Source organism: Cuculus canorus, chromosome 6 (assembly GCF_017976375.1).
Source record: "Cuculus canorus isolate bCucCan1 chromosome 6, bCucCan1.pri, whole genome shotgun sequence".
In the NCBI taxonomy this organism is placed as follows: domain Eukaryota; kingdom Metazoa; phylum Chordata; class Aves; order Cuculiformes; family Cuculidae; genus Cuculus; species Cuculus canorus.
The window spans coordinates 5560754-5587885 of NC_071406.1; the positions used below are offsets into that span (position 1 = coordinate 5560754).

Consider the following 27132-nt stretch of genomic DNA (forward strand, 5'->3'; position numbering starts at 1 on the left):
CTGCTGTTCTTGTATTTCTGGGAAGACTGAACAAATGCTGTTTCTGGGACAGTGACCTTTCTTACTTTGTCCAAAAGTGGGTTTTTTATAGTGTCAATATCTCATTCGTAAGTGCTCTAGACAGATCTGTTATTAAATATGCAGAACTAGGACACTTTTCTAATGAATTTCATGCTTATTCAGCTTGAACTTCCCATCTCCTCCTACTGCCCAGTCACTCAGTCTCCTGGGGTCCTACAGTTCGTCACATCTGACCCTCCTTTTTACTACTATGGAAACTTTATTTTTATCGTTGGCCTTTATCAGATTGTTATTCATATCATCTTCCAAGTGACTTGCGAATGTTATCTCACACAGGTTCCACCACAGGCCACTGTGTGGTACTTGGTGATGCTTAACAGGGAACCAGGTGTGCCCCCCACCTTAGGGAGATACATGAATCCATCAGCATCATATGTATAAGACTGCATCTTTCCTGATTGTTTCTACAAGACTTCCCGGATGGCTCTTGGGATTTTTGTATGTTTGCTAAAAGGGTAGTTCCTATCTTTTCTGGTAAACACATTCATTCAACCTTGCTGTTCCAACAATAATCTAATACCATGCTGGGTATTAGAAATCCATTTTCTTTTTTTTATGGATAGTACTGATTTATATGTGTATAACTAAATGTATGATGGTGTTTACAGAAAAGTTAAGATATGGTCTGTCTGACAGAGATACTTGCATATATGAGAAGCTTCTGTTAGCTGTGAAGGATCTGACTGCTTCTGGTACATCTTTTGGATACAGTCCACCCACTTTGACTTGGAGGATTGTGCAACTGGCTTAAATGGTGTTCCTGTAACACTGCATTAAGTCAATTTGAGGCACAAGCTTCCATGGCCGATGCTCTGAATTGATGTCATTTACCTCCAAAGTTAGGTTACCTGCATTTAATTCCCTTTGACATAAGAGCTATTTATTAACTGCGTGTTAATTGCCAAGAGTGAAATTTTTCAGTCATTCACAGGTATAATGCTACTGTTTCTTCGAGCTTTGTTACTTAGCCAGCATCCGCAATTGATCTTTCATTGTCGTCAGTCAAAACCGTGTTTCTCTTCTTATCAAAGCTGGCATGCTCTCTATTTTTTCTTTATATGCTTTTCATTAGTCATGCCTTGGACAGTTAATTCTCAGACTGCATACAGGAAATAAAACGTCTTAGCTCAATGGCATTTCTTAGTGACAGGTTTTTTCACCCTATAAACTCCTGGACTCTGCCTGGGACAGTCTCCTGAACGGTGCCTTTGTAAAGCCTATGCCTCTTCTCTTCATGTCCATATTCTTTTCTGCATTCCTGAATTCTCTTTTCCCTGATTTGTCAGCTTCCTAGCTGGCAATTTCTGGACTTCCATCTTTATTACCTTCATTATTGTCCTAACAGTTGGCCGTGACTGTATCTTTTCTGTGTGTTCCTTACATCCCAGCTCTTCCTTGAGAGCAAAGCTCTTGTACCAGGGAAGAAATCCGAGAGCAAACAGGCTATTTCCCACAGCAGAAGAAGGGTTCTGTAAATAAAAAAATATTGGAAGATTTGTCATAATATCAATAACCATGTAAATTTATCTTTATCAGGCATAATGCTGATGGACTCTGGTCTCTACTAAATTGAATTATTATACTGCTTCTACAACAGTAACATTTCTATTTTGTTAACCATGTTTGAAGATAAGATAAAATAATTATGGAGGCTGTAAAGATCTAATGTACAGATAACTGGGTTGCTGCAAGTATAAAATGCACAATTTTATAATGAATATTTTACAAATGCATTTATATCCCCAGATAGAAGAATAATGAAATGTCAGTTTGGGAAAAAGAGGAAAAAACAATCAAACCCAAACCACCAATCAGGCCTTGGGCAGCCTGATCTAGTGTCCCTGCCCACGGCAGGGGGGTTGGAACCAGATAATCTTTAAGGTCCCTTCTAACCCAAACTATTCTATGATTCGGTGAATCACAAATGTGAAATGTGGAATTAAATAGTGCATATTTTATGGGATTAGATGCACTTTTTCCCATAAGGCTTTGACATATATATGTACCATTCTGGGTTCATTTTGGTTTTTACATGATAGCCACTGGAACTACTCTTTGTAATGTAATTTTCACAAAAACTTGTTCTGCTTCTGAAAATTCACTGTGGGCTTCAATAATGGGCAAACGTCCAGGGAGACACAGGCATTTGCATAGCGCAGCCTTCGCAGAGATCAGGAAAGATGGTCCTTTGTTCCTCTGCTTCCAGCACTGGTTGAGTAGATTCTTTTGCTGTCTGTTGAGACCAGAAAGTCCTTTTTTTTGTTACAGGCTGCAAATGAAACAAGAACAGAATTGTGTTCACTTTTACATCTAAACCTTGGACCTCCTTCTGATTCCAAGTAGGATCTAAGCAACTATATAGCTACAGCAGTTCTTAGAAGCCCTCCATTCCTTATGCTATAGCTTTCAGGCTCTTGAGGTGTCCTCAGTATTCACCGAACCTTCTTTTCTGTCTTTCTTCTAAGAAGGAGACATCCAGAGGAGATTTATAGGAGCTATGTAGTTGTAACCATCCCATTTCAGTAAAGTTGGTTTCAGGTACACATTCTTAGGAACAAACTCCAATGACAATAAAATACCTGTTTAATATTTTAGTATTAAATAGCATCAACTAGTTATATTTGCCTGATTTTGTTTTTCATTTTTCTACTGGTTCTTTATTATTTTGTTTATAAATTTCACGTTTTAAGGTATAGCTAGTGGTTTTCTTCCTAAGTGGATATACTATTCTGTAAATTCATGTCACACATGATGCTAATCAAGTGTGCTTCAATTAGACTAATTGACAGCAAGTCTGTCACTGCCAGATATTAATTTATTAATACAAATATTTCATTAAGAGTTCACCCAAAAAAACCGTACTAAAATCAACTGAAGAATTAAAAAAATCTTTTTCTTTTGTGTAATGAACTTTGGATCGTGTCATTAAAATTATTTCTTCTGCTTCTTAGAGAGCTTTCTCTGAAACACAAATTACAGAACAGAAGTTGCACAAACGTTGTAATAAATTTGAAAAAAAAAGAGTCTGTGGCTTCTTCAAATTTTTTTTTGTCTTCATAGGAATGAAGGAGTAAAAATATAAACCCAAGATACTATTTCTTTACACCTGAAAACGTAATTTGATAATTTGATGATAAAATAGGATATCAGTTATTAATCACTTGAGCAGTTACAGACCAAAGTAGAGGCTGAGATTTATCCAATAGTGAAAGCATAAGGAAACAGTGAGTTTTCAGCAGAGAGACTGAGGAGTTTTAAGGACGCACTGTGCGGTGTCTGCTATGTACAAAGTTTCCGGACATCAGTGCAGTGACCCACAGTGAATTGACACAACCCCTGTTCCTATTACCGGGGACTTAATCACATGTAGCATGACTTTGCCCTTTTATATCAGATGCACAATGATACAAATCCCTCTGCCTGCTCTATGGCTTGGGGCAAGCAGCGGGAAGAAAAAAAATAAACCAACTTACTTTGCTTGTGCAAGGAAAAGAGTACTAGAATAAAAACATAGGTATTACTAGTTGTGATCTAGCTGGTTGCCTCTACTGATTGTTGTGGTTTTCAGCTCATTTTTTTTGGTCTGATGCCCTGTACTGCTACAGGGTAAAGGGTAAACAGAGACCATGTTTTTTAAAAATGAGTAAGAAATTGCATTAATCCAAGTAAAGCTGAAATCAGAAGCTACTTATCTGGTAAATAAAAAAAAAAGAAAAACAAAACACTGTTTTTGTCACTGTTTTTAAAGAAATTCTGTAAGCTCTATCTCTCTAAGCTCTGGGCTAGTTTGCTTTCAGCACTCACCGTAGCCTTCTGTACAGAGAGTCACCAGAAGGTCTGTATGGGTCAGAATAAAATAAAGGGCTTGCTCTTTACTCTGCTGTTTTATCAAGAACTCTTACAGAAAGAGGAATGATGTGTTTGCAAAAGTTAATAAAACTGTGATTACTATTTGTGCTGTGGTGACATGGCAATTTAAATACACCATCTGGTCTGGAGGCTTAATATATGATTTGTTTTTTTTTTTACCCCCAGTTTTTAAGTTCTTTGAATAGCAGAAGTGATGACTAGCTCCAAAAGTATTATGACCAGTTTGTAGGAATATCTTTGTCTTCTTAATGCACAAAACTTGCAAAGTGGATTTCTACTTAGTATGAGAGAAATTTGATTTAAAACTCTCTTTTGCCTTCAGCTTTTGAGTAGAACCTGGAAATGCTGAAAATCTTATGGTTCATGTCAGTTTTATGAAATGAATAAAATGGAAGAACAAATCCTATCCTCCCCTCTATTTGTCAGTTAGGTTGAATAAAATAAAATCTTGGGTTGGCTTTACAATTTTTAATGGCTGTTTTAGTGAAGCACTTATTCTGAAATAGGAAAGTTACATTGAAGAAATCTTTTAAGCAAAGTGAATCACTTCTGCTAAAGCCAGACTTAAGCTACATCGCTTCCTTAGTTCTGGGAAAAAAAATAAAAAAATAATAAAAAAAGATATTTTAATCAATCTGAGCAATTAGAAGAGAAGAAGAGAATATGCGAAGGTTGATCTGTTTGTGCAGAGCTGAAGCCCTAAAGCCCTGCATTTTATCAACATGTCTCAGAACAGCTGCATTCACCATCCGCGAGCTGATGATAAAGTTTGGATAGTTCTTCTGTGTGTACTTGTGTAAATCTCTGTCACGCTAAATACGCAAAAGTAATGAGCTGATTGAGGAGTCAGTGAGGATACCTGTCACCATCCACTTCTCCAGACACTCTTACGCTTTTGGGCAATTTTGGACTTGCTTGCATTGCTGTATGTTGATATTTTACTCAAGTCTATTATTCCATTTTTTAGTACGTGGGAGTATTTTTATGATTATATGTAAGAAAATAAATATAATGTGTTTAGAAAGTTTAGTGCTATTCCTCTACTAGTTATAAATATACTGAAAATATGTATTTTCACTTTATGATTCTTTCAAGGATATAATGGTTAATTGTTGAATCAGTTCATAGTATCACAGAACCACAGAGAATCATAGATTTAATCTATGATTGGTTGGAAAAGACCTTAAAGGTCATCCAGTTCCAAACTCCCCTGCCATGGGTGGGGACACCTCCCGCTGGAACATAACTGCTCATAGCCTCATCCAACCAGGTCTTGAAGACCTCCAGGGATAGTGCATCCTTGACTTCTCTGGGCAACCTTTCCAGTGCCTCCCCCCCCTCACAGTAAAATTATTCTAATAATCTAATCTAAATCTGCCCTCTTTCAGTTACAAGAAGTTATATGATCACAGTTTGGATTCACTTCCGTCCCTTCTTGTCCCCTCTCAACTCCATCTTGTCATCGCAGTCACTCAATGTGCCTCTCCCGGCTCTGTTGTAGGTCAAGCTCCTTGCACGAGCCAACAAACCATCACAATCCAACTGATCGCAAAATTCAGATTTGTTTTAAATAGTCATAATCACTCCATTGACTTAAACAACGAACCCACTGGGAAAAAGAGACTCAAGTAAGACAAAGCAGTGGGGAATCATTTTATATTGGTCTATGAATGCACTGTAATCCATGTTCTGTATCTTCCAGAATAATTGGTCACTGTTGAGTTTTGGGGTCTTTTTGTTTCCTTTTGCAAATATATACTTGAACAGGTAGTTATTCTTTCATGAAGTAGACTGAAAAAAAGGCTGTTAGAAGATAGGTGATCTGAGAAGATTTGAAATACACCTCTGCATGAACTGTCGGATTGTCAGCGAACCTCGTGCGAGGCAGAGTGACTGCCGGCTGGGAGGGTGCAGGGGAAGGGAAGGCAGAGCCTGGGCAGCACCCGGTCCCGTGTTCCTGCTTTGCTCTTAAGTACAGAGAGCATTAGCACCGGGTATCTTGCTGTCTTTGCCATAACCTATTGCAGAAGTAATTTAACGTGAAAGGAAGCAAAAAAGATATTACTACAAGGAAGAGTGCACCTTGCAGAGGGAACTGCAGAAGGGATGCAGTGCATATTCCTGTCTTCCTCTGTGTTTCTTTGCAAGGATTGGAACACATTCTTTTCACTATTTACATGAGAGGAGAATTGAATTGGGAAGAAAGGCAATATGCTGGTAGCCAGGAGATCATTGTTTTTCCCGAGACATACAGGATGGCTTTTAGCAAGTGATCTTGTCTTTTCCCTTCTAAAAGTAAAATGAGGATAACAGTATTTCCATATGGCGTAGGGATGCTGTGAAGTTTAAAACCTGAAATGCTTAAACAACAGGGGATACAAAAGGTAGGAGTAGTTAGCACAAAGTACACAAGGCTTCTGTGGGTGAGAAGAGGTGGGATTATGGCCTCATATCTTTCTAAAGAGGGTAGTTTTGGAAAGGGCTGGAAGCTTTCTGAAAGCAAAGTTCAACTTCTGCAAATATAAGAACATTGACTTTGAGCCATATTACTGGAAGCAGCAGCTCTCCGAGTGGTTTATGAGACTTTTTTAATGGAATATATGGTGGTATTCTGATTTAAGAGAATGCTTAGGTGGACCAGTACTTCAATCTCACCACTATAGTGATGATGATAAAAATTAAACAAAAAATCTGTGTCTTGATGTCTGGTTGATGATGGTTAAAAATAATTAATGCATAATTTTGAACTCATGTTTTATTTTCATTTCTTTCATTAATGGAAAGAAGTTAGAAAAAAAATATTGTCTAACCATATATTGCTAATAGCAAGTGTAGTGGGCTCAAAATGAAATTATCCTACCAAATTGTGACCTGCATTTTACCTGCAAGAAACTACAGCATAATCCAGATCCTCTGATCTGGTGCTGTCTGGCAAATGTTATTGTCTACATAAAAAAGTACAATATGAGTTTCCTTTGTTCCCTGACCCTTTCTTTAAAGGCTGATGAAGATAAGTCGCTTCTACATTATCCCCCCTTAAAGCAGTGTTGCCTACCTCTGTTATTAAACTCTTCAAACTTTTTCTGGGACTTAAATACTTCGTAAAAGTAACTCCATATTTTATTGATATGTCTTTAAAATTGCAATCATCTACTGCTTAGTATTTTTATGGGAAGATGTTTAAGTGACCTTATTTTTGTGTGACGATGGCTCATGAAGATCATAATACGTGCAGTAGGCATTCTGGGAAGGGGGGAGGTTGTAGATGTTTGCCTTTGATGGAGGGTGGTTAAAGGAGGCAAATGTTACAGCCTAATGTAGCCACGGCATTTTCCCCGCAGCAGTTCTCTTAGTCCACATGCTTGATAGGATGCCTATTGCCTCTGAATTATGCTTTAATTTTAACAGTGGATGACTTAACTGCTTTGAAGTAAATAACTGGGTTTGATTTACAGTCTCAGCAGATTTATAAGAAGCTTTTAAATGTGTAGTTAAAGAAAAAAAAAAAGAAAAAAAAGAGGCTGTTATAGCCATGCACCTCTATAAATCTGTCTTTATTGTTCAGCATGTATGCAGGCTACTGGGACCCCATTACAAGTTTAGAATCACTGTGCAATGTGTTTGAAACTCAGTAATGCAGAAATTGGAAATGTTATGGTTTTCGCCACTCTTACTTCTTTCTGACATGAGATTTATGTCAGAAAATTCGCTCCTTGTAAAAATCATAATGCTTAGGATTAAAAGATAGAGCCATTCATAAGGCACTTATTTAATTGTTTCACACTTTTTCCTTGCTCCTTCAATCTGTTGGCATCACAGTCAGGTCTCTGACTCAAGAGCCACTAACAAAACATTACACTCATTTTACTCGTTCTGGAAACTTGATGCATTTGTGTGGTAAATCATTTTACCACACAAATAAAAGAAGAAATACACTAAAAAATATTCGGATATGGTTTTGCTACCCTGCTTTAAAATTCTTGGCAAAGACATAGAGCCAAGCGTGCCTGGGGTCTGCCAGCATCACCTTTCCTCTGAATGCTTAGTAAACAGAGGGATTTGTTAGGAGAGTCAGATGTTCTTTTTTGTTATTATTAATCTGGAGCTCCCAACGGGAGGGAGAAGATCCTGCTCAATGTTCAACCTCAACCAATGAGCTATAGCACACCTGTCTTAATAGCACTTGGTTGCTTTACTTCCACCTGTAGTAACATGCCTCGTAGTTAAGAAACTAAGCCATAAACCCCCCTGAAAATGAGTAGCCTCTGTAGAAACAGAAGTGTTCACAAGGCTATTGCAAGGCAAGCTGTAGGTAGAACACGGCCAACGGATAGTCTAAGGTTGGATTTTGAACTGAACAGCAAACTTACATAGCTATCTGCTGTACTACTTTAGAGGCCTCAGACTGGCTTATATGACCATATCTTATCATCAATGCTCACATATTAATACATAGATATGAGGACCGATGGGGATCTTGTAGGTCAGACTGTGTCACGGTCTTCATCAAGTCGTTTGAAAGGTATGAAAACGCTAATTTTAGAAACTGCTGAATTACATGAAGTTTCAGGCATTGGATCTTCTCTTCTTGATAAAATCATAGAATACTTCGAGTTGGAAGGGACCTTCACAGGTCATCTAATCCAACCCTGCTGCAGGAGTAGGGGCGTCTTTAGCTAGATCAGGTTGCTCAGAGCCCCATCCAACCTGACCTTGAATGTTTCCAGTGGTGGGGAACTTACCACCTCCCTGGGCAACCTGTGCCAGTGTTTCACTACGCTCCTCATAAAAAAAATAAAAATCTTCCTTATATTCAGACTAAATCAACTCTCCCTTAGTTTAAAACCATTACTCCTTGTCTTATCACAACAGGCCTTCCTAAAAAGTCTCTCCCCATCTTTCATATAGGCCCCCTTTAAGTATTGGAAGATCTCTATAAGGTCTTCTTGGAGCATTCACTTCTCCAGGCTGAACAACCCCAACTCTCTCAGCCTGTCCTGGAATGGAAGGTGCTTCAGCCCTCGGATAACTTTTGTGTCCCTCCTCTGGAGCCGCTCCAACAGCTCTGTGACCTTCCTGTGCTGAGGACTCCAGAGCTGGAGGGCTGCATCCAGGAGAAGGATAAAAGTCTGATTTTAAACAGGAAAAAAAACAACAAAAAAACCCCATATAGAATAAGTGCCTAAAGGTATTCTCTGTGTGTAGCTGGAAGCTGAATGCCTGAATGGACATTTAGTCCATTCAGCAATGGACTATGTCTTTGAAAGACTAGGTGCATTTGTGAGCTATCAGGATGTTTTCATTAAGTATTCATAATATTTAGATTAGGCTCATATATATTAAGCTCGAGAACTCTTTGGCTTGACAACTGCCGTTGTCTAAATGTTCATCTCTATAGGTTTCTAAAGCACTGTCTTCTAATATCCTGTAGGACTGGAGGAATACCAACTGTATTTCCAACAGTAACCTAATTTATTGAAATTTAAATTATGTTACTCAGCAAACAAGAGGAAAAGCTTTCTTTTTGTTTGAGGAACTTGAAGTCTGGATGCTTTAAACTGCTTATTTATATTTCATATGTTTTAGGCTTTGCATTATACTCTTTACAAGCAGTATCTCAGAAGGCTGATTTAATTCAAAGGAATTAGATATTTGAGGATGAGTCATTTGGAAAAGATAGATGGATAATTTCCATTTGATTTTTCATTTTAAACATATGCAATAATCACTCAGGACGTGGCCGTTAAAAGTTTAGACACCAGTGTGCTTAACATATTGAAGGATGTCATTTTTAATAAAAATCATATTTCGTAAATGGCATTGCAGATGCAATTATGGCAAACTGCTGTCAGGAGAAGGGGCACAAAAAAATCTATGCCAGCTTCACTTTCCCAAGCCACGGTGTCACTATAAGGTTTTCTAGGCTGCTAATTAGGAACATTACGGTCAGAAGAGAGGCACAGCGAAGGCAGTGCTTCTGCAAGGTTTCATAGCCTGGCATTTAAGCGTGTTTTAACTACTGTTTACACAGGTCTCACCACTACTGGCTTTTTAGAAAAAGAAAGGCTATTTATCTTGTTATTCAAAACTTGTCTTTTTACTCAGGTGGAGGCAAAAAGCCTATCCTCAAGCTGCTTGCTCTTCTTCTTTGGAATAAATTTTGTTGATTCCTTTTTTTAACAAAAAAACCCCAAACTGGATAGTAATTAAACTAAACAGGTCTGCCCATGCCCGGCACTTTTAGCACTAACCTGCCTTATACAATTATTCACAAAGGCTCACCTCCTAAAATCTCAGCTTTCATTCAGAAAACTAAAGCATCCTTCTAGCTGTGGAGAAGTAAATGACATGTACGTGGAAAAAACACCCTGATGATTAAGAAAACAAAGGGAAAAAGCAAAATTTCTCAAATATATATTGTCCTATTTTTACTTTTTATTTATGTTATCACATTTTTCTTGGTTTTGCCTTCCAGTTTAATTTTCTTTTTTTCCTTCTGTTTTTGTCTCACTGCTTTTGACTCAGCTGAAAGCAGGAGATGCTTTCGTAGTCCAAATACAGTGAAACAAACTCTTATTTACACCGGGCTAGGTTATGAAAGTGGGCCCAGGAGGCAAACGGTTACAGACATAAAAAATTGTAGAGTAAGAGGGTATGAACTTGTCTAGGAGGTCTTCCTGACCTTTGGGGAAAGAGGGACCAGAAGGTGACTATTCGCGGCATGAGGTGCGTGAGTAATACCACCCTTGCACTCCCATCTTTATTGTCATGAGGGACTCTACCGACATCTTCCCTATGTTAGGATGCTCATTACAGAAATGTTAAGCTCGTGAATTTTTTATTACAGCGATCCTCTCTTGCTTCTCTGAAGTGTTTATTCCCCTAGCATATGGCCAACCATCCAAACAACTGTTCCACAGTCCTCAGAACTACGCTGCTTGTATAATAGAATAAATCAAACGAGTGACTCCTAAAAGACCTGTGACAATGCTGAGGTGCTCTTTGCAAATGGGAAAGAAAGAAAGAAACACTTTCTATAAAGAAACACTTGATGTTTCAGTGTGTGGGGGTTGCAAACTCTCCCTGCAAATGTGGTTTCGAGGCTGCGCTTATGGGAACTCGGGGTACCTGCCCACCATGCTCTTTTATTTAAGATACGACTATCACTCTTTAAACCATTTCCCATTCTCCTATCTACCCCAGGTGAACTCATAATACTTTCTGTGTGGAAGTTTGGAGTCTGGATAGTATTCAGAAGAGATGTATAGAGGTGGTGTGAATGAGTTTTTTAGACAAAACTTGTATTTAAATAAAAGTGTGACGTGATAGAGCTCAATGGTAAGGTCACACTGTTACTTACTGTGTGAACCAAGAAATCCCTGGACGATTACACCCTTACAGACAATTTACCTGTCCCCTCACACGATGGTTTGCTCCAGTAGTAATTTTTGGGTCTGAGGTCTTCTTGTTCCTCATGGGGTTTCTTTGCTCTCTTTCAGACAGGTTGCTTTCTTGTCTCGGTGCAGCTGGTGTTGATGATCTCTGTCCTTGATGTCTTTCTATTTTCCTCTTTCCATTGATCCTGGAGGCCATGGTTTGTCTAGACAGGTTATACGTGCTGGGAAAGCTTTTAAGTTGAAATACCCAGCTTGTAGCCTCGTAACTTCAGAGCCAATTTTGCTAAGAAAGCTTAGCAAACAGCATCCTAAATCACACAAAATTATAGCCCTAGAATGTTAAGCCAATAGTATACTGAGTCACACAATATTGTAACTCTAAATGATTTATTCTATTTATAAAGTTACTTATTTAGCCTAAACAACTAATCCCTGTTAAAGAGAATTACTTAGTCATACAGTCCAGCTGCCTTCCCGGATGGATTCAAATGGGGCTCACCAGCAATCTGTTGTCAAAGATGTCCCTTCTCCTGCAGTGGGGTTGAACTAGAAGTCCCTTCCGACCCAAAACATTCTATGATTTTTAATTTTAATTCTATTTCATATAAAATCTTTCCAAAGTTCACTCAGAAGTTTCTAAAAAAGCCTTCAACCAGTGTAAATTCTACTGAGTGATTTGTTTAGATCATTTCTCACATTAAAACCAAGAAATGCTTTCACTGAATGTAAACATGGAGAGAACTTAGTATTTTTCTGTTTCTGGCCTTTCTTCAACATTTGGAAAACAAGAAATCTGTTAATATTGATTTTAATAGGCAGTGTGTGTATTGAATCCTTAATTACAACAGTAGTATAAATACATTAGTATGGTGTTGCTTTTCCCTCCCTTCTGCTAACTGAAGGCTTCTTGTGCAAGACTTAATTTGAAATAGAAACAAATGTAGACATGCGTACAGTGCAAGATATATGCTTGAAAATTAAAGTGAAAGAAGACAGTCATTCAATATCACTCTGATATTCATAAGCTTTATTTTGGCCAAAAGACACGTATTTCCAGTACCCTTTGAAGATTTAGCCACCCTCATAAAATCACCATTTTCTCTAAAGGGATAATGATATTTTTGTGTTTAAAGAAATGGAAAAACTATACCTCTAGCCATTCTTTTGCTGGTACCCATGGTCTACATAATGTCATTAACTAGAGTAGAATTTAGACTATGTGATGTCTTAACTATTCTTTATGAAGTCCTTGGGAGGAAATCCTAGTTTTTAGAAAGTAATAAAAGAAGGATGATCGCATTTGGCAGAAATGCTCCAAGGAAAGTGTTATTAAAATAAGAAAAACTCTCAAATATACATACAAGATTGCTCAGAATAAATATGTGTGTTTTTAAGTAGAGGCATTTCATTTTAGGGACTTCTGAAATGATGTGAATGAAAGAAAAAAAGACTAATTACCTTAAAGATGTGAGTGGACTAGACTCCTGTATGTATTGAGGTTTAATATATGAATCCAGAAATAGGCATGAAATTAGTTCAGTTACTTTCTCAGTACAAGAATATACATTTTAAAAAATAAGTCTCCAGTGCAAAAAAACCCTTCTCTCTAGTAAATTCAATTGTATGATAACTGCAGAGCCATTTAAAGCAGCTTAATGCATAGCTGCTAGCAAAACCATACAGATTAAAAGTTTGATTCAGAGGAACTGTTATCTGCTAGCTAAGTAGCTACATGTTTTGTTTTTTTTTTTTCATGTAGAATATGATTTTAGAGGAGTAGGACAATTCTTTATGTTTATATCGGGTATGTCCAATTAACTGCAGAGTGCTTGGTACAAAAAAGTCAAACCTCAAACAAGATCCATGGTATCTGCAATACACAATGTGTTTGTAACAACTGTTAATTGGAAATGTTACTGTGTGTTGGATGTCCAGTACTGGATTGCAGTGAAGTACGGCTGCAGAAGGTCTGGTTTTGAGAGAGAGGTGTTCTTTGCATAGTGGGAGATCTCTCCCCCATTTCATTCAGTAGACTTCTGAAATAAAATGTGAATTAATGTACCTCTTTTTCTGGATATTGTGATAAAGTCTTGCACCACAACAGGCTTTGTAATGACCAGCTTTACAAGGAATGCAGCTGTAATGTTCCCACTTGTTGGAAACAAGCTGTGCAGCTTGTGTCTCCATGCCCATCCCAAAGGCAACCTGCAGGGAAGGGAAATCACATAAATAGGTGTTAAGAGCTACTGATGCTTTTGACACAGAGGGTTAGGGAGTGAAATTGCTTCTAGATGTCTCACTTCCCTGTCTCACTTCCTAACCTCAGTTTTAACTGTTTGGTGCAAACCTTCAATTAATTATCCTTGTTTTCCCTATCAAAACCTGTTTATTGCCATTTATTGTGGTATGTTCATGAATAACTAAGGACAAAAACAAAGCCCACATTTTATGAATGTGAATATTGTTATGTTGGATCAGCCACCTGTTCCAGTGGAAGGTGTCCCTGCCCATGGGAGGAAGGGTGGAGCTGGATGATCTTCAAGGTCCCTTCCAACACAAAACATTTTTGTGATTCTATGTTAACAGATCTAATAATTTCTTTGTGTCACGTCTTTCTGCTATATGTCACATTCCCACAAATTAAGAAGGAAACTACCTTCCTCTAGTGGGCCACTACTGAAGCTTATCTCTTTTCCTCCACTTCCCAATGTACAACAATCTTCCAGCGCTCTCATTGCCTGATTTAATTACTAGTTTCATTTCTACAAATATTTCCAATTGAATCCCTTTTGTAAATTTTCTTCTTTAGAAATAACATTTTCAGAATTGCTTCTGCTACAGGGCAGCCTGTATTCGATTTTCAAAAACCTCATTGAATCAGCGAGTAAAGTTTTAATTCCATGAATCCACCTTCTGACAAGGGAAAGGAAACACGTGGAAAATGCTTAAAATATTGCTGATTTCCGGAGGGACAGAAGTTTTTCTGATATTTAAAAGCATGTCCTATATTTTGTTTAGATAAGGGGGAAAAAAACCACCTTTCCTCCTTATTGTCTGAAATATATTAGTACTTGCATATGTCTCACAGTGCACCTGACATTGGTTTCCTCTGGAGGTTGAATACTGGACTAAATGGAGCATTTCTTTATTCTGCCTCAGCATATCTTTGTAATAGGAGCTATCAGAAGGGACGAGGCATAATATTCATTTTGAATTAAAAGGAAAATGAATAGCAGAAGGGGAGAAATCTGAGACAGGAGAGACAGCAGTGAACTGTGTAATGGGATAGCTGAGATGGAATACAGCTGGAAGCTATTCCTGATATTTTATTGAGTAAATCTTGTTTATGTTACCTGCAGTTTGAAGGACAACGCATGAGTCTCCGTGTCTCCCTCAAGTATTTAGTAAATGTGTGACTCATAAGCCCTCAGTTATTGTCAAAAATTTAATGACTACAGGTTTTATTTTTCTCCAGTGCAGCAGGTATGTGAAGGTAGCAAAAAATTCTTGTTGGAATGGGGAAAAAAAACCCTAAAAATTCAACTTCTGAAGGATGACAGAAATACAGAAAAAGTAACTAACAAAATGCTACTAAGTGAAATGACATTTTTTCACGTCTGGCTTCTCTCATCATGAAAGAATTTCAACTTATTCTAGCAGTATTTTGAAACCACAGTAATATAATGAAAATTTATATTTGTATAATACAAATATAAACAAATATATCCATTTATATCAATAATATAAATATAAATAAATACATAAATTTAATTTATATTTAACATTGAAAATATTCAACAGGAAATATTGTTATAGTAATTGAGTTATTCTTTATTTGTGAATAACTTATTCTGTGTCAAAGGATGATATCAATACAGTACTGTCAATAGGAATATGGAATGAAAAATTCTCGGTTAAATTACATTTATAAAGTTATGTTCTTTGTGCATCTTTATCCTTTTTCTTGCTGTTACATTAAGACTATGTATGGGCAGATGCACTGACTTATATGAAATATCCAGGATTTAGAAGATATTTACGAAGAATAAATCCCACTTCTCACAAGAAAAAAACCCAGCAGACTGTTTTAAAACAGTTGTGTTTTGTAGTTGTGACATCTATCTTAGTGTCTGTTCATAAAGGGCTGTTCATAAAGGCTTGTGGGGATAGGACGAGGAACAATGGGTATAAACTGGAGAGGGGCAGATTTAGATTTTATATAAGGAAGAATTTCTTCACCATGAGGGCGGTGAGGCACTGGCCCAGGTTGCCCAGGGAGGTTGTGGCTGCCCCATCCCTGGAGGTGTTCAAGGCCAGGTTGGATGGCCCTTGGGCAGCCTGAGCCAGTGGGAGGTGTCCCTTCCCATGGCAGGGGGTTGGAACTGGATGATCTTTAAGGTCCCTTCCAACCCAAACTATTCTATGATCTGATGATACTATGATTCTATATTTGTGTGTTGACAATTATATTCCTTATTACATGCTGTATAATACACACAAAAATAGCTTGAGCTCTATAACTGTGTAGAACATCTGCTTGTCGAAGCAGCTAACAGTTCAGTTATTTGTATTACAATTACACTTCTGAGCTTGTTTTTCTTCTTTTATTTTTCTGGCAGATGTACAGCAAATAGCAATCGACTGGATCACTGGAAATTTTTACTTCGTAGATCACGTCAGTGACAGGATCTTTGTTTGCAACCAGAATGGATCAGTGTGCATTACCATCATCGAGCTGGATCTTAATAACCCTAAGGCCATAGCTGTTGATCCGACATCAGGGTAAGATTATCTATCTGCATTAGGATTTATTATATGTTATGTGCTTGTTTCTGACTGCATGTAGTATATCTGTTTCATTCAGGTATTTTAGTAACTATTAGTTGCTGTATTGAGTTATTTGCACAGCTGGTATAACAAAACAATGATGTGTAATGAATTTGTGGCAAGTAGTTCACTATATTAATTGCAAAATGTGCCTTTAAATTCTCAAAATGGCCTAAAAAGTAAAAAAAAAAAACAAAAACCAATTTTATTCCTACTTGTCATATTTTCTTTTACTTCTGTTAGTGTTTCTAATTAAAGTTTGAGGAAAAGGAACTTTAGTGTTTTGAGTTTTTTTAGAGTATAAACTCTAAAGTTCCTTTTCCACAAACTGTATTCCCTCAGTTGTCCGAATATTGGAAGTGGCTTCAAAAAGTTTAATTTCATTAAAAAAGTGGAAGAATTTTTACTCAGCTTTAGATGGTCAACTGTAATGGTTAAATTACATTGTACTTGTTTTTCCTGTCCATGGATACATTCAGCATCATTTGGAAATAAAGCCTTGCTTAAAATACAGGGCAATAAAGTCTTCCATTACAGACAGTCACTACCTGGTATCTTCAAGCAAATGATGAAGTAAAAGCATAACCAAATAAGAGTAGGAATACAATCAATTTCATTTAAAAAGAAAAATTTGAGGAGGATTTTAGAAGAGGAATTTTATCTTGGTTTTATTAGTCTGCAAGTAGTTTAGACTGAAATAACCTAAACTGCCATAAGTGCCTTCTCAATAAATACAAAAATATTTACTGTAGAACAGCTTGTCATCCATATGTTGACTTTTGTCGCTCTTTATTTAAAGGCTGATTGAATATTAAGATATATTAACACAATGACTTTAATTGTGACAAGAACATCTTGCATGTAAAGTTTACCAAGAAGTTTTATAATGTAATTCTTGCACATAGCTGTATTTCTGTCTGCAGCAGATGACAAGCTTGACTTGATCTGACTGCAGAACTGTTTCAAAAGAAAAATAAAAATTCATATATAAATTGATTTCTGTAATTTCTGATTTGAAAGAACTTGAAGTTTTCAAATTTGCCAACAGCAGCCGTTGTTGCTATATGTTTGCCTGTATATTCTTTGCTGGATTTGCAGGATGAATCGGAAGCTTGCCTTTAGCTAATCTTGTCTGTCAAGAATGTAAGAATTGTAACCAACCCTCTGATTCTGTGAGAAAGGGTGGGATGGGAGAAGAGGGATTGCTTTTCCTTCATTTGTTATCTGCTAGCTACAAACAATCCTTATCTAGGTACTTTTCAGTACCATATACGAGAGTAATAAAGTCTGGTTTTAGTGTAGATGTGAGTGCTGGTCTGCAGGAAAGGCCAGAAGCAAGTATGATATTTCACAAGGTCGTCCTCCAGGTAGCGATACCAATTTTTTCATGGTGGAAACACTGGGTGGAAAATTTTCCCAGGATGCAAGTTTTGCATTTCAGCAGTTACATATTTACCTTTTTTGTTAGCAGTTTTACTAAACATCTATTGTATATTGTTTTCTTAATAGAGTATTTAATATCCATTTGACCACTTAATATATTAGTTGTGCTTGTTTGTGACTGGGGTTTGGGACAGAATTGAAACAGGTAATCAAAAAACATTTTGGCTTCTTAAAAATGTTTTGTTCCATTCTTTTCTTTTTTTGATTTTCTGTTTTGCTTTCTTTTCACTTTTTCATGATACTAGTTGAGAAATATTGCTAAGTCAAAGTATTAGCATGGTGTTGCTGTCTAGGAAAATGGCTGATTTTATGTTATTTAAAGAATCACAAAAAGCATCAGTATAAAGAAGTGTTGCAAGTTGAGCACTGAATGAGTGAGATGCATAAAAGTGTGCATGCAATGGGTATGTTTATGTCTATACACTGTAAACAAATGATGATAAATCCCTGTTCTAGGAGGTTTTATCTCCCATAAGAATTACATATTCAGGTGTTAAAAGTAAATACATTGTAAGGTATTTGCTTTTGTAACGTGTTGCTATCATAGTATGTTCATTGGCCCCAACATTCTTCTACAAGCTGCAGGTATTTGCACAGAGAAGACCATTTCTTATGCTACGGAACTCAGAGCTTGGTCACATGCCTTTATGCCTATGATAAACATTCTGCAGTATGTCCAGCCCTGCTAGTCTTACGTGCTCACATCTGCTCTGTTATGCATTTAGTTGTTTTGTGAACCAGAAATTCTGCATTTATCACTGGGGCAACTAAAGCGTTGGTGGAAAATACCTTCATTTTGAATGCTTCCTCTCTCTGCACTCAAGAATATATTTTGAGTGTGATTAATTCTACATATCTGTGCCTGCAACTTTTGTTAGATGTTTACTGGTGATAGTTTTGTATATTCTTCTTCGAGCTTACAGTGGCACTTGAGCCACTCAGCTTATTTTATATCATTTAATGAGTGAAAGAACTTCTATTATTCTTCTAAGACTGAACTTTAAATCAAGTGACGAAAGATTGTGCTCTTCAAAAATCTTTTCAACAACCATGTCTGTTAAGTTTCTAATATAAGCATAGAATCATAGGATCATGGAATTGTTTAGGCTGGAAAACACCTTTAATATCAAGTCCAACCCTTTAACCTAACACCGCCAAGTTCACGACTAAACCATGTCCCTAAGTGCCACATCTATGTCCTTTACATATACCTCCAGGGATGGTGACTCAAACACTTTCCTCAACAGTCTAGATATTTCCTAATGTCTATTTTTAACCTCCCCTCATGCAACTTAAGGCTCTTTCCTCTTGTCCTGTCAGTTGTTGCCTGGGAGAAGAGACAAACCCCCATCTCACTACAGCCTGCTTTTAGGTAGTTGTAATGAATGAATGCTAAGGTCTCCTCTCAGCCTCCTCTTCTCCAGACTAAACAGCCCCAGTTTCCTCAGCTGCTCCTCGTAAGACTTGTGCTCTAGACCCTCACCAGCTTTCTTGTCTTCCTCTGGACACACTCTAGCATGTTACCCTGGTTAATTTTTTTGTTATGCCTATGTCTAATGGAAACCCACCTAAAAATTTAGGAAAAAACTCAAGCCTCCTCCCCCAAACTATGAATTAATAATTTGCTTGATTAGAGGTTTCACAGTACTAATACTCATGTGCTACAACAACTTATTTTCAGTTAGGTGTAGCACAGTGTAAGTATCAAACCTGTGTTAGGGCAGCCTTTACCAGGGGGAACGGCTGTGTTCCTGCTGATCACTGTGAGTACGTCAGAGTCCAAACTTGTCAGTGAAGCATACATTTAAAAAAAAGCTGGAATAAGGCCAATAGGAAATAAAATTTGCCATCAGCAACAGAGATGTAGAATAAATTGTTTTGCAGTAATATATTATCTGTCAAATGCTTTTGAAGTGAGATGATTGGATCCTTATGTCTGCAGTTCATAGTCGGAAAATGGGACTTCTTTTCTTCAGTGGTCGAGAAACTGAAGCTATTGCTCTTATTGGACTTTGAAATTGTAGTAAAAATGATGAAGGCGCCGAAGACTGTCTAATGAAAGAAATGTGAGTTGAGTTAGAAGGATTTTATCCCTAGCCATGGTCTTCAGTATAGGTCTGCTGTACTCATGGGGAATGACTTTTTAAAAGATTCCAGGTAGTTTGGCAATCAGCTTGCATATTCTTGAGACTTTGATCACCGTACGTATGTGATAGGGAAGGTAATACATTTAAAACTCACAAGTGGATAGATTAGATTTAGGTTCTCTTCTAGACCTGTCACCGACCAGCTAAATGTCTATAAACAAAGTGTTTTATATTTTTGTCTCTGCATCCTCCTGCATGTAATAATTAATAATTAATAAATGAGTAATAATTAATAGCTACTAAAACACCTGTTGCTTCAGTTATCTAATATTTGGGTGCATCCAGGTACATTAGGAATTAATATTGTAGCAAATACTGCTAACTGCATACATCTACATATTTGTACTATCAATGTTAATTACCTCCAGCATTCAAACTAAATTGTTGCCTTCTTCTGCACCGCAATGGCAATGGAGAATGTATAATGACATTTTACAAAAGAAAAATACATTGGAGTACGGACATACTGCAGTTTCCCTCCTGACAGCAGCACTCGAGATCATACTGCTTAGAAATCTACTGTACGTTCAGTAATATATATATATATAATTAATTTACATCAAAGTGTCTTAATTTCTCCTTGAACCCATTTTCCAATTTCTTTGGGAGTACCGGCAAGTGAAGAAAGGCAGGAATAGCAGACAGGGCTGTTGGCTCAGGGCTACTCCTAATTCCAGTAATGTATGCCTTGCAACGATGGCTCTGATGGTATTTGGGATGTCAGTCAAAATTTCCTACTGTATTTTGTAGGCTTATGGTAAAAGATGAATTTTAAGGAGAGTGTTTGAACTGCAGAGAGAATTGATCTAGCACCCACTTCAAAAACTGTTCTGAACATAAGGAGATGTGTAGAGAAAGGGGGCGTAGGGTGAGATTACAAAGAGGATGTGCAAAGCAAAGCTGGCATGTGGGAGGACGCGTGGAGCAGAGCGTAGAGGAGTCCTGGGAGAGTGGAAATGGGTTAGATCCTTCCTACATGAATCACTCTATAGGCAGCGTGTACTGAAGGGGGCGTAGAGGAGTAGGGAGAGAAGAGTTAGAGAGGATGCCCAATTAGTGGCTGAAGTCATTGAAACAGGAGCTTGTAACTACCATTTAAAGAGTTGTATTAGTAACAATGGGGAGAAAAGATTTAATGCTAAAGAGATTTGTAAAAGGAGCAAGCTCACACTTTAATACTGCAACAGTGTGTGTCATGTAAATATTTGAATAAATCTTTTAATCGGCTTTTCTTACTGCTGTGTTGTAGAAATAAACCCCCCAAGCTCTGCTTATTTCTTTCACACAACATTTGTAAATGCATACAGGAAGAGATTGTGACATGGTGATGTTAGAGGAGCATTTATTAATGTGTTATTGTGTTATGTAGCATTTCTTAGTAATGTTAATAAGTCCGGGAAGAAAAAAAGAACAACTGCACAACAGTAAAAAAAAAAGTAATCTGTTGCATTTTCAGTCTCTGATAGCCATCAGTTGATACCTTTCTGATCCATAAAGGTAGACAAGAGGAACAATGGAAGCATTAATAGCCTACGTTTTCCCCTCCCTCATCTTAGAACTTCGATCTGAGGAAAAAATATAAAAATATCATTCCATTAACTTCCTCTGGTTCTGAGGATTCTTAGTGCCGATTTTTCTGTCGCTAAAATTAAAGTCACATTATTACTATTATTATCATCACCATCAACAACAACAACAACAATAACTTAATTACATAAATAAGGTCTTGAAACACAGTTGAGAAATTGACTTCAGTCTAAAAATTCAGAAAACATGAGAAAACGAGGAGAAAGATGGCATTTTGAAATGCAGCCTGCTGCATAAGAACATAGTTGAGCAGCATCCATAAAATACTGTGCTTGAGAGAAAATCCCAAGAAACAGTTGATTTTGCTTTTAAAGTTTTTCTTTTCAATTGTAAATGCGTTCCACTTCTGAACTAACCCTGGTAGGCATGAGAACAATAAATTGGGAGTTGGTCATGTGAACCCTGTTATCGTCCAAAGCAATTAGCTGTTGTTGCATATATTCTTAATCAAGCTGTGTATGATTATCCTCCTGGGATGTCTGCGTTTATTAGACAGATTGAAATGTAATGTAAGGTCCACTGAGCAGTTCACACAAAAAAGCCAAGGGAATGGTAAAGGTTTTACACATCATTGAATCAAAAGTTTTCCTTGCTAGAGAGCTGGGCACAGAGGGCTGTGCCTGGGGTACGGAAAAGCCAGGCCAGAGGATGGAAAACAGCCATTAGGAGGTCAGAGGGATTTAATTTTTCTTTTTTTTTCCTTTTTTTTTTTTTTTTCCCCCTGTGGAGATATAAATAGAATGAGTTTTGGGCTGACAGTACAACCTGTTTGGCAGCCTGTGAAGGCTTGTAAGCCGGTAAGAGCTATTCTGCTTTCGGGGATCTTAGAGATCTTTGGCAGAGAGATCTTTTGCAGGGACTAAAGTCTTTGGCAGAACATCTAACTAGATAGAGTCTGAGACTCATCCTGAAATCTTCTGTTATGAAACCCATAATAGCCAGAAAAAAGCAAGACAGCTGATGAGGAATGTGGAGAGAGACCTTTCTGAATCAAGTTAACTGAAAGTAAATTAATTTTTCTTGTTTTCTGTACCTATATTAAAAAAAAAAATCATAAATGCAGTATGTTTTATACACAATGAAATACGTGTACACAGATGAAAAAATGAATAGTGTTTGCATTTACCTTTTATTGCTTTGAGTTAAGCATGACATAAGGTGAATTGCTGGGTAACAAAACAAACTTACAGAGTAAGGCTGGATCCTGGGCCTCTCCAGGAGGCATTCTGTCTTTCCAGCACATCGCCCTCTGCATTCATAGAATCATAGAATCACCAGGTTGGAAAGGACCCACTGGATCATCGAGTCCAACCATTCCTAACACTCCCTTAAACCATGTCCCTCAGCACTTCATCCACCCGTTCCTTGAACACCTCCAGGGAAGGTGACTCAACCCCCTCCCTGTGCAGCTGTTTCAGTGCCTGACGACTCTTTCCATGAAGAATTTTTTTTTCTGATATCCAGCCTGAACCTCCCCTGGCAGAGCTTGAGGCCATTCCCCCTTGTCCTGCCCTCAGTCACTTGGGAGAAGAGCCCAGCTCCCTCCTCTCCACAACCTCCTTTCAGGTAGTTGTAGAGAGCAATAAGGTCTCTCCTCAGCCTCCTCTTCTCCAGGCTAAACAACCCCAGCTCTCTCAGCCTCTCCTCGTCAGACGTTCTCCAGCCCCCTCACCAGCTTCGTTGCTCTTCTCTGGACACACTCCAGAGCCTCAACATCCTTCTTGTGGTGAGGGGCCCAGAACTGAACACAGTGCTCAAGGTGTGGTCTCACCAGTGCCGAGTACAGAGGGAGGATAACCTCCCTGGACCTGCTGGTCACGCCGTGGTGAGAGAGGAGGTGCCACCCCAGGAGCCTATGAGCGGGACACCTGCTGCCCGGGGTCCCGAGTGCTATTGGTGGCCCTTTGGTGTGCAGCAGCAGACTCTGCACTGCGAGATTTTGAACCTTAGAAAGAGTGGTAAAATTATCTTTATTTTAAACCCCTACTTTTTGGTTTTCTTCATTTTTTTTTTTTCCCATTAGAAATGCTTTGATTTGAATAATTTCTTATCTTTAGCCCAACAAGTGAAGGGGGTGCCGTGCTCAGGCTGTGGAGGAGTGTGATTTTTTGTTCTTAGACAGTAGTGGGAAAAAGTGTGATGGTCAGGTGGGCAGAGAAGAAGAAAAAAGTCTTCAGCCTGACCTGGCAGAATGCCCTGACAGTGCAATAAGAGGCGATTGGAATGTGAGTGATTACTTGGACAAGGAAAAGGGAGAGAAAGTCAAGGAATTTGTTATCAACAAGGAGATCGAGTTTTCTTACAGGGGAGGAAGAGTGAAGAAATTCGAACAGCAGAGGAGGTCAAACCAGTGTATATTTTTCTTTATTTGCTTCATTGTTATTTAGACAGGGGAGTCTTTCAGGGTAAAAATAAAACATCTACACTTATTGTCTGCTGCCTTTTTTATTCTCTTTTTTACTCTCTTATTTCTGAGCATTTCTAGCAGCCACAAGGCTTGGGAGGGATCTCTAAGTCTTAAAATCTTTTTGTTTTTTTTTATTCTTCTCAAATAAGTCACCATTTTCTGGTGATCAAAAAGGAGTGTTATAATCATTAAAGCTCACTTTTAAACAGCAAAATCATTAGTATTTTAATAACATGACATAATTAAAAGAGCTCAGTTCCTTTTCTTGTCACAGAGTAGTTTCAAAGAGCTGTAAGATACATATAAGGCACACTAACTTTTAGGAAGTTTTAAAGGTGACCTGAAAAAGAATCCTCTTCATAAAAAAAAAATAAAAAGGTAGAAAAACTTTATAATAACTAATGGTAACATGAAAGTTTTCATTAAGAATTCAGCTTTTGTTTCTCATCCTCCCTCCTACACCTCTTTCAGGCTGTGAACAGTTGGAACCGGTATGATAGTGCATGCAAAAAAGGCTGAGAGGAGAAAAGATACTTACTGAAACAAAAAAGAATCTTTTAAAATTATGTTTACTTTCATTTCCATCTGTTTAGCTCAATTGCTTGCTAAACATTCAGGAATAAAGTTATATATAAAGTTATATATAAAGTTATATATAATAAAGTTTTTGTCTTATCTCAGCTTTTCAGAAAACTGCGTCCAGTTCTGTTCTATGCCATGTTTTAAGTTTATTTATTGCTAACTAAAGTAAGGCATAAACTCTTCTCCATCACCTTTACATTTCCCCCTGGACCTATCTCCTTGGAAGCTTTGTTTCTTGTGCAGCAGTACTGGTCTGCTCACTATGAAACCTTACTGCTATGCTGCTTTTAAAAAGAAAAAGGAGCTAAGGGTACTTCATCTGCACTCTTTCCCAAAATAATGTGATAGGGTTTGCATGTGCAGACATAAAATAGAAGAAAAAAATGTATTTTCTTCAATAAACTAAAAAAAATATTTGGAATCATGAATGTAGAAAGATACAGCTCTGCATGAAAAATATAGGTAACAGTTGACTTAGTGTTCACAGAGTATCCACTTGAAAACTGAAGGGATCAAAATATGAAACACCTTATGTAACTGCGTAAAAAGGGAATTTGTCTACAACATCAGGTTACAGAGTTGGATCCATGTTACTACAATAATCAAGGCAAGAAATACAATGGACTTGAAGAGGTTTGGTACATATGTTCAAGTAATTATGTAAGTGTGTTTGCCGTTGTGCATACAACAGCTTGTGATTTTTATTAATCAAACATTACTGAAATTAATACTGGATTGCTACAATTCCTATTCAATCTTTTGTCTGTATTTGAAGATGGACTGTACTGAAATACCCAAAGAACAAAAAGGAACTAATAGCAATGATAATCTGGGAGCGATAACCATTTTTTTTCAGTGATCATGGAACTTTGTGAAAGAGTTGGCAGAGCAAACGCTGGCAGTGTTATTAGAGCAGCTTACTGATGTTCTGGGCGATGGTATTATCTTTAATCAGTAATACCGTCCAGAGAATAAAAGGCTAAGTAGTGTAATACTGATGAAACATCCATTGCAACATGAACTTAAGTAATATCTTTTCTCATGTAGCATTTGCCCAGTAACGGATTCATAGCTATGTAACTACTAGTAGGAAGAGTATTTGAGTAGTATTGATTATTATGGAAGAAAATCAGTGAAAATATGATGCTTCAATAGATGAAATTTTGAAAAACACTGATGAAATAATAAAATAGCTGTAGTTTTTAATACGTTTCACAAAAAAAAATAGCTTGTAAGTCAGAAAACATTTTTTTAAACTTAATAAAAGTTGTCTTTCAGTTGCTTGGTCCCTTGAATGCAGCGTCACGCCTCCCTCACTTGGCAAAGGTTCTCCTGAACCCACCTGAAGAACTCAGCTGTTGTCTAAACTGTAGAGTCTTCATTGCCCCAACCTGGTCTTTTATAGGGAGTCCCTGGTGCTTTTGGTTCCTAGCTGTTTGGTCCATCTCAACAAACCAAGCTGAGCACAAGGGCAACAACAGTGCAAATAAAACTCCATGAGGTGAATTGCTTGGGGCAATCCACAGCTGATGCAGCACATGCCCTCTCACTTTAGGTTTAAACTGTCTCTGTGTAATTAGTGTAGTTACTCTTATGCCTGTCCTCAGATCTGTGTCCTTCAGTCCTTGGCTAATTAAGCTTCTGATCAAAACATTCAGCTTTTTACTGCAGTTACTCTGAATCTATGAATTAGAATTTGTTATTTGTGAAGGAGATGAAAAATGGGAATGCTGTTCTGCCTACTATGGAAGGCTTGAAGTACTTTTTTTTTTTTTTTTTTAATAACTGAAATGTCCAGGCAAAAGCTACATGATTTAAATCACCCTATCAATGATTTTCTTCAAGATGAAAGCAATTAAGCTAGAGAGAATTGAAGCCACTTTATTTCTGAATGAGAATATAAATGAGAGTTTAAGGCTTTATAATGCATGTACATTATATTCATGTCCATCTGAATTCTCTCTTCTTTTTTTTTTATTACCTGATTGTCTTATTATCTAACCAGCTACTGTAAGGTCATTTATGTTGAACAGAGATTCTTATAAGAATTAGAGCACTGCATGAGTGGAAGCACAAAAAAAAATCTTAAAAAATAACTGTTGAGGACACATCTTTTTTTATTTTCAAATTGTCCTTGCATTATCATGGACTTAGAGAGTGTGGGTTTACATGCGTGTATGCATGTGTATATGGAGAGAGAGAGAGAGACTTTAGTTTTTTCTCTAAAATGAACAAAAATTAAATCAATCTGAAAAAGTTAATGTTTAACAAAGATACTATATGACGTTATAAAGTTCTCCAAATTTTTATTTCTAGTGATAACTACACCTTTGCTGGTTTCACACCAGTCTTTCTGTTGTAACAATACAAAATTGTGTAAAGCACAGGTTTTCTGGTAAGTGGTTGTCGTGTCATTAATTTCCTTCTTCACTGACAATATATCACCACCTGTATATATGCCGGGTTCAAAGTATAAAACTATTGGCATTACTCTGCTTCTGGATTAACCAGAACCACCCCAACTCAGAAAAATGATGAAACCTATTCAGTTAATTCATCAGCAATACGATATCATCCTGATAAAAATTGCTGTTCTCTCAGGACTTGCTTACACGGAGAGTTAGTTTTTCATATTCTTTCTCCAAACTACAGAAAATCTGTAGCTACATTCTATAAAAGACTGGTTAAACAGAATGATGGTTTATTATTGTCCCTGTTAAAGAAAGGAAAGGGGGAAGAAAAAATTAATTAGCAGAAACTTTGATAGATACAGCAAAAAACTTACAAGGTT

The 27132-nt window shown here is 37.4% G+C and overlaps 1 protein-coding gene across 1 annotated transcript in view; it reads left to right on the top strand.

Moving 5' to 3' along the window:
• Positions 1-27132, top strand: part of LRP1B (LDL receptor related protein 1B) — a 722645-nt gene that overhangs the window by 385435 nt on the left and 310078 nt on the right. Inside the window, exon 7 of the mRNA XM_054070318.1 lies at positions 15968-16130. Coding sequence (XP_053926293.1) covers positions 15968-16130 — 163 coding nt within the window. The remainder of the gene's footprint in view (positions 1-15967; positions 16131-27132) is intronic.